This window comes from Zootoca vivipara, chromosome 2 (genome assembly GCF_963506605.1).
Source record: "Zootoca vivipara chromosome 2, rZooViv1.1, whole genome shotgun sequence".
Taxonomy (NCBI): Eukaryota; Metazoa; Chordata; class Lepidosauria; order Squamata; family Lacertidae; genus Zootoca; species Zootoca vivipara.
This window is the reverse complement of record NC_083277.1, coordinates 76,425,583-76,436,826: the sequence shown is the minus strand read 5'-3', so window position 1 is coordinate 76,436,826 and position 11,244 is coordinate 76,425,583. Positions and strand designations below refer to the sequence as shown.

The following is an 11,244-nucleotide window of genomic DNA, read 5'->3' as shown; positions in this document are numbered from 1 at the left end:
AACAGGTAGATTGTGATCTACCAGTAGATCACTGGATGTCTGTGGTAGATCACTGGTAGGTCACTGGCACCCCTAAAAAAAGCTCACCCAAAATTTTCCTCCTCCCTCAAAAAAGTTGAACTATGACCTGAAGCCCTAAACAAAAATGGGCCTCCCTCCCTCCTAAAAGAAGCTCAACAAGTTTGACCTAAACCCCAAAAAACAGGGCTTCCCTTCCTTTAAAAAAAACTCAGCAGCTTTGACCTGAACCCCCCAAAAGGGGGTAGATCACCCCCAGTTTTAAACTCTGAGTAGATCAGAGTCTCTTGGGAGGTGGCCACCCCTGATTTACAGTATACAGATGCAGGCGGAGGGGCAGACTGGAACACCAATGCTTTTTATAAACATCACTGTGTCTGTCAAAGCTACAGCCTCCCCCCTTTCTTATTCACTTCTTTTTAGCCTTGCAGAGCCACCTTAGTCATATTGAATCCTCTGAGTCTGCACCCTCATTAAATCGCCAATAGAACTCTTAATGCTCCTGAATGCTCATTAACAACTCCCATTTAAGAACAATAGGGTGAAATGGTCAGCTATCGAATCTTGCCTGGGGATATCTGCTCCATTGTCTTAACTGCTTAACTACTGGTAGCCACTTTGCTTTATTTATTTGATGTGTTTTTGTTACTGCTGTGTCCCCCCCCCCCCCAGCAAGCGGAGACTTAGCTGCTCTTGCTAAAGCAAAGCCCTTTCCACTTCAGTTTTTGGAGGGGAAAAGTGCTGGTTATGGTCTGTAAAATACATTAATTTTTTTGCTTCTAGGGGGGGGCAGCTGCCCCCTCCTGCCCCCCCTGCCTACGCCCATGCTGCTTTGAATGCTGATTGCGCCTGGAAATGTTTTGGGGCAGACATATTTATTTCATTTTCTCTACTTCCTTACACAATTCATACAGCCAACACTCAGCGTTTTTAATAATAATTTGTCCATTTTAAAAACATTCACACTCAATATTGCCCCTGAAACCCTCTGACAGCTGGGAAAGTGGGGGTGGGGGGAAAAGAGACAAAACTTTTTAAAGTTTCCAAGGATTTAAATCTACCCGGCTGCTTCCAAAACACAAGTAACAGCTGCTATACAATTTAGCTGCCACTTGTAGAGCTCATGATCTTGTCTAAGGTACTGCACTCTTGCAATAAGCCAGCCTATAAATCTCAGTGAATGATGGAGGATTTAGGGTTTTACAGTTAAGGAGAGAAGGAAGCTTCTACAGCAGCCAAGGGAGGGGGGAGATAGGGGGAAAGTGAGTGGCAGCAGAGCATGGGTCTTGGGAAAACTCAAAGTAGACAAGGCAACAAATGCTGCTGATCCAATTTCTCTTGCAGAGCTACTACTAAGCAGTTACTGTTTTGGCAACATGCAATTGCCACCATTAGTTTGGCTTTAGTGCAAACCTACACATCTTGGGAACAACAAAATGGGGGTCTATTCGGGGGTGGGGAAATGTCATGTTTTACATTCCTTGTGTGACACAAGTGCCACTGTGAAGATGTTACTTGAGCAGGCATAATCTCAGTGAATCAAAAATCGTGAACAGCTTGCAATCATGTTCTTCTGTGACAATGCTAAAGTGTTGTTGTCTATATTAATATTCATATATTCAGTCTCAGTATAATTCCCTTTTTTACTGATGGAAATTAGCACCTTGAGGAGAACGTATTTCATCACTTGTGCTATTCTCCCTTGGGAAAGAAATCATGTTCAGATTGTGGCAGAAATATACAGCAATGGTCCTATCTATGTGTGTGTTTGCAAAGAAATAAATCCCAACGAAGGCTTTTATGAAGTTTAATATGCCCTAAGATTGCTGCTTAGAACAAAGTCCTCACTGCCACTTGCTCTAGATTTGATCCCCAAAAGATCACTTCCTTCAACACAGTCGCTCTGTTTGTGCTATTGATTGCATTTTTGTGACATACTCTTGCCCTCTGGTGGTCAGTATAAGGTAATATTATTGATGCATCTAACAAAAAACGAGAGGGATGAAAAGGGAAATAACCTAAAACAAAACTCTACACCTGAAACAGAAAATCATCTCAAACATCTTTCACGCTTTAGATCCAACATATCCACATAGTATCCAAAGGGAGTAAAATATTATTGTTATCCCTGATTATGGTAGTGGAAACCCTTATGCTCTGGCCATGTGGAGTTAAGCAGTATATAAATTGTTGAAATGAATAATAATAAATAAAGAGGGACTGAAACCTTTGAGAAAACTACAGCATTATCATGTTGTAACCATCCTGTGTTTTAACAGTCCTCTTGAAAGCCTCGTGGCCTGCAACAAGAAATTGAATGTTCATGTCCTTTTTAGGTCGTTCACAGCTATTGGTCATGTGCACCAATAAAAATAAGTATGGAACCATTTCCCAGTCTTTCCACATTCTGCTCTATCCAGGCCTACAGTTGCCCCTCCAGACTGGGTGTTATTGAGGTATCATTGTCTTCTTCAGGACTAAGGAAAGCATCCCCTGCCACTTTGCTGTCCATCTGCTGAGTTTGGTGCTGTTTCTCTGCAAACTGCACAGCAGCATGTATACTGTGGAAGGACAGAAGCTCCGTATCCTCCATCCCAGTAAGCCAGCCACCTGCCTGGAGTAGGTGCCGCATGGATGGGTTGCAGTTGGCCAGCAGGACCTGGATGCCAACCTTCTTGTAGTCCTGGCGAGTCTCCTTCAGCACACTGAGGCCCACGCTGTCTACAAACTGCATAGCACCACAGTCGAGGATTAAAGTGTGCATGTCTATGGCTGGACCAGGAGCATCTGACACCGAAACCTTTGCAGCGTCTTTCTTGGTGCCCTTCAGGCAGTTAAACTTCACAGAAAAGCAGCTTTCGTTCTTGCCCAGGTTTGCTTTCGCATCAGCCTGTCGCCGCAGGGCAGCAACCAGCGAAGGATTCACTCCTGTTTTCTGGAAAAGTGAACTTTTGAAGTAGTCCTTGTTTGCGTAGTAAAGGGAGGTGTCGAAACGGAAGATCTTGATATTTGCAATGCTGCTGATCTCTTTGTAAGTGAACTGGTCCTCGTAGATATCAGAGTCGTTCACCTTGCCGAGGAGCGTGGCTCGGGGCCTCTGGGTGCGGAAGATGATGCAGAGGAGGGAGAAGCAGACGCCTATGAGGAGGCCCAGCTCTGTAGTGATGAGTAATGAGGAGAGCATGGTGACCCACCAGATCACGGTGTCTATCTTGCTGATCCGCCACATCTTCGGGGTGTCGGCAAATTTCCGCAAGGCCCCCCTGAGGTTAACAATGGTGATCACCCCCAGGATGCAGGTTTGCAGTGAGTAGAAGAGAGGGGCAATCCACAACAATACCAGGAGCAGCACAAACGCAGATACCAGGCTTGAGATCTGGGTACAGCACCCAGTGGATTCCTTAAGCAGGGTCTTTGCCAAGGCTGCGCTAGAGGCAAAGCAGGAGAAGAAAGATGGTACGAGATTCGCCATGCCAATGGCAATCATTTCTTGGTTGGCCCGAACCGGGTAGCCATGCTTCTTGCCAAATATTTCTGCCAGAGAGATAGTCATGGCAAAGCCGATGATGGCAATGGGCAGAGCATCTACTGCCAGGTTTGAAAGAAGGCTCAGATCTGGTACAGTAGGCTGCTTGAAACCAGTGGGAATGGAGCCACATATTTTAGATTTGTATCTCTTGTTGAAGTTGAAGAAATACGAAAGCAGGGTCGCCGCAATGACCACCAGAAGCTCCATCGGGAAAGGAGCCTTCATTTTGTCTCTAAAGTAGTTGTTGATCTCCTTCACTGGCACAATGAGGACCAAAGCAATCAGGCTGGTGACTAGGTCACAGATGTTGGTGTTGCCAATGTATCTGAATATGTCAACCCACGTGAAGATAAGAGAGCCTACTCCATTGTGGCGAGGGATTTTCAGTCCCAGCAGAAGACTCATTTGGGAAGTGAGGATGGTAAGGGAGGATCCAGTCACAAAGCCACTCAGGAGAGGTTCCGAAAGATATACGGATATGAAGCCCAGTTGGAAGACCCCTAGAAGTATCTGAAAGGGAAAGCAAGTTGCATTGATTAATCTGACTGGGTGAAGGTGCAAGAAGCAAATATCAGCACTTGTTCTCTGTTACTCTCTACCTGTTATGAGAAAACCTCCTGTTCTTGTATTCTGGTTCATGTGTATACATGTAAATCACTTACATGCTTAACACCTGCCCCAGCTTAATGTGTGAACTGGCCCCATTGTAAAGCACTTGAGCTTAGAGTAATGCGAGCTGATGTGCCCACTCTGCCAGTGGTGTTTGATCTATCTTACAGGAACGTTATCAGCTGATGCTATTGTCATGTGCGAACTAGATCCACATCTGTGATCACTCAGAAACTATAATAAAGGGAGCCATTCTCTTTGTAACTTCATATCTAATTCCAACCAGAGTTGTATGCAAGTGGCCTCTCTTAGGGGGAGTGATAGGATCATTTCACCAAACTTCTTCAAGAGATGAAGGAATTCTCCAACAGTTTCTTAGGGGTCAGGCTCACCATTAGCCATGGCAGTAGCATAGCTTCTCTTGCTTGCTGGCTCCTTTTGCAGCTGCAGCAGTAACTGTGTTGACAGGTTTGAATATAGAGTTTAAGCACCCTAAACATTAAGAGAGAACTAGTATTGTAAGGATCAGGAAGTTATCTTACCTGGTAAAGCCCAACCAAAAAAGTTAAAGCGGTTGCCACAGTGATAGCATAGCAACTTTTGTCACAGACAACTGTCCCATTCGACGTGGCATTCACCGGTATGTCAGTCTCTAACTGGTATCCTGCTAACGTCAGTTGCCGGTTTACTGATTCCCCAATCATCAGGCAAAGGACTCCAAAAGTCCCAATGCAATTGTGGCGTGAGGTAGCCATGGCAAAGTAGATAATGACAGAGAAAAAGTTTGTGTAGAGTCCATAAATGGGATCCTGACTTGCAAGGAGGGAGTAGGATATGGACTGAGGGATGCCAACTATTCCAACCAGGATGCCAGAGATGATGTCCCCAAGCAGTTGTTCCTTGATACTGTAGCGGGGAAGCCACTCTACAACAGGAAACAGCTTAATGAAGACACCAAGGACACTTTGTCGGTCGCACCCGGAATTCTCCCTGGCTGTCTTGATGAGCTTCTTGACACTGAGACCCGGAGGTTCGTGCTCTTCAAGCTTGACAGGCACATAATGAGAAGATGACTCTGGTGGTGGCAAGCTTCGCATATCAATGCTCTGCTTAGGCATCTGGGTAGCAGTGCCATTCTCCATGGCTCCAAGGTAGCTGAAAGAGGGCAGCATGTGCACTATTAACTGAAGGTACTCCACTCATGCATGATTGCAAATGAATTATTATGAATTCTAATGATGCCCTGTTTCATACTGAGCAAGATTGCACTCACAGCTCAGGCACGGCCATAAAAGGAACCAGCACTGATAAACTTTTGATGCACAGTAGTCCAATCATAAAAGCCATTAATTGGTGGAGCCATTAATTATAAGCGAAGGTCCTCTGCAACTGCAAACATTATGCCATTATACAAAAATACTGGCCAGATATATCCACTGTGACTATGTAAGACACCAGCTGATCTTGTGCTACACAAGTGGTTGTAGGAGAATATGAAACAGGCTTTTAAATAATCTAAAACTCTCCTTTTGCTTCATCAGCCAGAAACATCTGGAATGCGAACTGACATGCCAGACTGAAGGAAGACTATTCCTGACATTTAGTGATAATAACAACCGGAAAGCCCCTTTTGGAATTTTTGTGTGGAAAGGGGAATGAATTAACTTGGGATGTCTGGGGTTGAAGACTGGGGAAATGTTGCCTAGCAGAATGAGGAACAGCTAGATATTACCTTGGAATACTGCTGGATACCATCCTGGAGTGAACACGCTGAATATTTTGAATAATCTTTATATGCATTGTTTATTTCTCGCTTTTCTTTCTTTTTTATGATCTTTCTCTTTTTTTTCTTTTCTTTTTTTTCTTTGCTATGCTTTTGCTTATGTTTTGTTCTTTGATGTCCTCTATTCTGGGTTAATGAAGGTACAGGAAGGTGATGGTTGGCAGGTGAAAGACCCTGTGGGAGAGGCAGGGAGGGGAAGATCTCCCAGGGTGAGCGGCTGGGAGAAGAAAGGGAAGCTCCCAGTGAGAGCTGGGAGGGTCCACCCTTTTCTATGTGAGACAAGAGTGAAGATCTACCTCTGGGAGATGGCTTTGTATATAATTTTATTCTCCTTTTCTTTTTCTTTTCTTTCTTCTTCTTCTGTTTTGTTTTTTTATTTTTATTTAGATTAGTTTTTATTACATTGTATGTTGAGAAGTTTCAGTAAAAATTATATATAAAAAAGAAACACATGTTTAGTGCCTTAGCACTATTTGGCCCATTTTTATCATTTTTGGGGGGGAGGTGTCTCTTGGAATGATTGACATTTGCAAACAATGATAAGTAAATAGTTATTAATAATTTGTCCTATGTAAGTATTCATAGTCTTAGTGGACCTTTTTGTAATTACTAGATCTTGGATTACTTGTAAATAATACCGTAAATACACAAAAATAGTAATTTATGGTTAAAGAAGTTGGCACTTGTACACAGCTTTTCTTGGCTATATAGAAAACCGGCAAACATTTTTTTAAAAAGTGCAACAAATATCACTTTGGATGCTTACTTCATCAAAACATATAATACATCTCATCCCTGATCTCAAGGTCTTTTTAATAAAAAAGAATCACGAAGACACACTTTTTTAAAAAATAAAATGTTTAAACTTCTACTGTCTGCTGCAATTAAAAAAAATGTCTCTTTTGTCACTCACTTGGAGCCACCATTATAGTGGACGGCAGTGTATACATACTGGGGGAGGAGAGACTTTTAAAGAGTTGGTGGATTGGAAAGTACTATACACATAGTAAGTATTACTGGTTTAATTCACAGATTCCCAACCCTCTTGAGTCGGGGGACACATCTAAAAATGTAAGAATCTCATTGGCTCAACAAAATACTGTACACATTTCACAGAAGAAAAGCTGGCAATGCTCAGAACCCCTCTTTCAAAACAGCAGGTAAAACATCTAAACCAGGCATCCCCAAACTGCGGCCCTCCAGATGTTTTGGACTACAATTCCCATCTTCCCCGACCACTGGTCCTGTTAGCTAGGGATCATGGGAGTAGTAGGCCAAAACATCTGGAGGGCCGCAGTTTGGGGGTGCCTGATCTACACACACCCAAAGCACCTTCCCCAAAGACAAAAATAGGGACAAAAAGAGGACAGTGTTTTACCAAGGATAGGTACCAGAAATCAGGCACTGCCTCTGGTAAATAGTCGGTTATGCCTTTCTTCTCAAATGCAAATCACCTCTAGCCTTCAAGCTCATAAGCTATCTTGTCCTGGTGGGGAAAATGAAGCAATCAAACCTATACAATCTCCAAACCTGCAGTGCTTGCTTCTTCCTCCTCTCGAACTGATCCCCAATTCCAGAACAAGAAGACAAGTAGAATTGGATCCCCTTCATTGGCCCTTTTATTGCAGCTCCTGCCCAGCCACTCCAGAGATATATTTTGAAAACAAACACCACTTAAATAGAATATTTTTTTATGGGAACCTGAACTACCTATCAATTATGATTTCAAAAGTTTAAACAGTGATGGATGATAGGACTGCCACGCTCTTCTGAGCTTGTTGGCTAAACAAAAGGGAATTGCTGGTGCACCTTATTGTATCTCTTCACCAAGGGACTAGGTAAGGGATATTGATAAGCTGATCCACTAGCCAGCACACATGGACTCAGTCTACCACCAGTGCTAAGCCAAACCATGGTTTAGTGCAAATGTGCAAGAGTGTGGATTCACGGCCCTTTAGAACTCATACCCAGCTGCAGGAACAGGGAACTTGTGGTCTTTCAGATACTGCTGGGCCAACATGGTCAATAGTCCATGGTGAAGGGGGCTGCAGACCAACAATATCGGGGGGGGGGGCTCAGGCTCCCCACCCATGTCATACTGTAACTTGACCTGTAGCCAAGCTTAACGCATGAAATAGCAACATACTACCTCCCTTTTCCTCCCTTGTTTCCCCCATGTCAAAGTATTAGTTGTAAGTTTCATGGGGTAGCTCCACACCCACTGATGGCAAATAAATAAACCACATAGGGCAAACTAAGGTTTTAGAAGTGGTTCTTTGCAGAACCAGGATTGTACGTGGGGCTTTGAATTTTCCATGACTTCATCCATAGGGGACAGAGAGGAATGTGCAAGTGTGTGTAGGAACTAGCCAGCGGTACGAAGGTCAATTTTACATGAATTGTTCTGTCCGTTATTCCTCTGGCCCCGCCCACTATTGGTATGTCCCCACGCCCAGGCTCCTCAGAAGGGAGTGTAGCCCTTGGGCTGCTGAAAGGGTTTCCCCTGCTCTGGGGGCAGCATATTGTTTAAGACAAACATGTTGACGTGTGGTCAGCAATTTGACCAGAGGGTTCCTTTGAGAAGGTGTTAGTGGACCGAAGTCCTGCTCCTGAAGAGTGCAATTGTAGACCTTGGGGTCTCAAATTTCAGCAGTGCCCTGGGTTATACCAAAATTGGGTGTCCCCCTCCCACCTTCCATTCTTCATCATAGCTGTGGCACCCCCTGAGATGCCAAGGCTCCACACCCAGTGCGACTGAACCGGTCATGTTCCCCTAAATCCACCTCTGAGGAGGGGCAAGATGGCAAACACTCCAACAGAGACAGCTTTCAACCACCCCCCCCCCAGTTGCTGACCTCTGACATGCCTACTTACATCATTTGCACAAAGCAAAGATTAGGTAGGTAGCCGTGTTGGTCTGATGCAGTCGAAACAAATAAACAAATTAAAAAATTGTTCAGTAGCACCTTAAAGGTAAAGGGACCCCTGACCATTAGGTCCAGTCGTGACCGACTCTGGGGTTGCAGCACTCATCTTGCGTTATTGGCCAAGGGAGCTGGCATACAGCTTCCAGGTCATGTGACCAGCATGACAAAGCCGCTTCTGGCGAACCAGAGCAGCACACGGAAACGCTGTTTACCTTCCCGCTTGGAGTGGTACCTATTTATCTACTTGCACTTTGACGTGCTTTCGAACTGTTAGGTTGGCAGGAGCTGGGACCAAGCAATGGGAGCTCACCCCGTCGCAGGGATTCAAACCGCCGACCTTCTGATCAGCAAGCTCTAGGCTCTGTGGTTTAACCCACAGCACCACCTGCGTCCCAGGTGCACCTCTAAGTAGATACCTGAAGAAGTGTCTGAAGAAGTGTGCATGCACACGAAAGCTTATACCAAGAACAAACTTAGTTGGTCTCTAAGGTGCTACTGGGCAATTTTTTAATTTGTTTATTTATTTCTGTTTCCTAAGGTTAGGCTCAAGAATGTCTGGCACATCAGAACTATTGGCCAACAGAAGCCACTTGTCACAGACCACTCCATAAAATGTACAATAATAATAAAAAATTAAAAAAATATAATAGGGTTCCCACACAGGGTTTTCACACATACCTGGTCCAATAGATCAGGTATCTTCAACCTTTTTTCAGAACCAGGACCCACTTTTAACTCAACCATGCTTTTGAGGACCCATTTCTTAATCTTTTACAATAGATTTGCATGATGGTAGTGCTCCTGTTACGGCCCACCTTGGATCAGGCCAGGACCTACTTGCGGTTCCTGATCTACCATTTGAAGACCAGTGCAATAGATTTAACTTTACAAAAGCTAGTCAAAGTCACCAGTTATCTGTCATCAAGGAAATGTTTGTTTTCAGGGCAGTCTTTTAAAATACTGCTTCTGTGTAACCAGTATAAACTTGCTAAACTGTGTAGGTTTCCGTTCTGAAACAAGTTTGTGCAGCCAAGAAGCTGGTACCAACTTGAGCACGACAAGGTGAAAGATAGGGCTCACTTGACAAAGTGTCTTCTTCAGTGGTATGTTTGGAAATATATTTAGAACAAGCAGGTGTCTTAGCCCATTAATGCTTTTGCTCCCTGAGTTGGGTAATGATGAGGACAAATTCTTTCTTGTTATTATTTATTGAATTTATATAATGTCCTATACCTGGAGGTCTCAGAGCAGTTCACAGAACAAAATCAAAATATACAACCACAAAATATATAATCAAAATAAAAACAACAACCCAATAACTCCCGCCACCCCAACCCCCCCCCACACTTTAAAAGGGCATAGGGTATCAATCAAAACAACCAAAGACCTGATTAAAAAGGAACATTTTTGCCTGTTGCCTAAAGGTGTATAATGAAGGTGCCTGGTGAACTTCCCTGGGGAGAGCATTCCACAGACGGGGAGCCACTGCAGAGAAGGTCTGTTCTCGTGTTGCTACCCTCCAGACCTCTTGAGGAGGAGGCACATGAAGAACGGCCTAAGAAGATTATCTTAGGGTCTGGGTAGGTTCATCTGGAAAGAGGCGGTCCTTGAGGTATTGCGGTCCAGAGCTGTTTAAGGCTTTATAGGTCAAAACCAGCACTTTGAATTGGGCCCAGAAACTAATTGGTAGCCAGTGCTGTCGGACCAGGATCGGTATAATATGCTCAAACCGTCTTACTCCGGTGAGCAACCTGGCCGCTGAATTCTGCACTAGCTGAAGTCTCAGAACCATCTTCAGAGGCAGCCCTATGTATAACGCATTGCAGTAATCTAACCTTGAGCTTACCAGCGCATAGATAACAGTAGTTAAACTATCCCTGTCCACAAAGGAACACCAACATACTTAGATAACAGGAGACGGGGCAGGTGCACATCTAACATACTTCCCCTGTTGAAGACTGACAAGTTATTTGTAGAACTTGATTTAAAACCACCACTTTTACCATCATGAAACATGCATATCATGGTGAACCTTTTGGCCTGGCAAGCCAGGTAGTTATCTGTCTCCAACCCTATAGGTCAGGCATCCCCAAACTGCGGCCCTCCAGATGTTTTGGCCTACAACTCCCATGATCCCTAGCTAACAGGACCAGTGGTCGGGGAAGATGGGAATTGTAGTCCAAAACATCTGGAGGGACAAAGTTTGTGGATGCCTTCTATAGGCAAACATCATTGTCGATCCAGCCAGTTCTCCACCTGCCCCACACCTGAAGTCACATCTTATGTCAAGTATGGGGTAGGTGGCCATGATTGGGGTGTAAATGGCCTCATGGGCAAAAGATCTCTGTCTCTTTGGTATCTCTCCCTAATTAAAAGCA

The 11,244-nt window shown here is 44.2% G+C and overlaps 1 protein-coding gene across 1 annotated transcript; it reads right to left on the bottom strand.

The window, feature by feature from the left end:
- Window positions 1-1,380: 1,380 nt before the first annotated feature.
- On the bottom strand, window positions 1,381-5,502 carry LOC118081507 (sulfate transporter-like). The gene is made up of 2 exons (XM_035108000.2): window positions 4,699-5,502; window positions 1,381-4,057 (listed from the first exon to the last, which is right to left on the bottom strand). Exons 1-2 carry the CDS (start codon window positions 5,326-5,328, stop codon window positions 2,441-2,443), a joined length of 2,247 nt encoding a protein of 748 aa, XP_034963891.2. The 5' UTR covers window positions 5,329-5,502; the 3' UTR covers window positions 1,381-2,440.
- Between the last annotated feature and the right edge of the window lie 5,742 nt (window positions 5,503-11,244).

Coding starts and splice junctions, on each gene's coding strand:
- LOC118081507 (XM_035108000.2), bottom strand. CDS start 5,328: ATGCTGCCCTCTTTCAGCTACCTTGGAGCCATGGAGAATGGCACTGCT. Junction 4,058..4,698: donor TTTTGGTTGGGCTTTACCAG/GTAAGATAACTT, acceptor TTTCCCTTTCAG/ATACTTCTAGGGGTCTTCCA.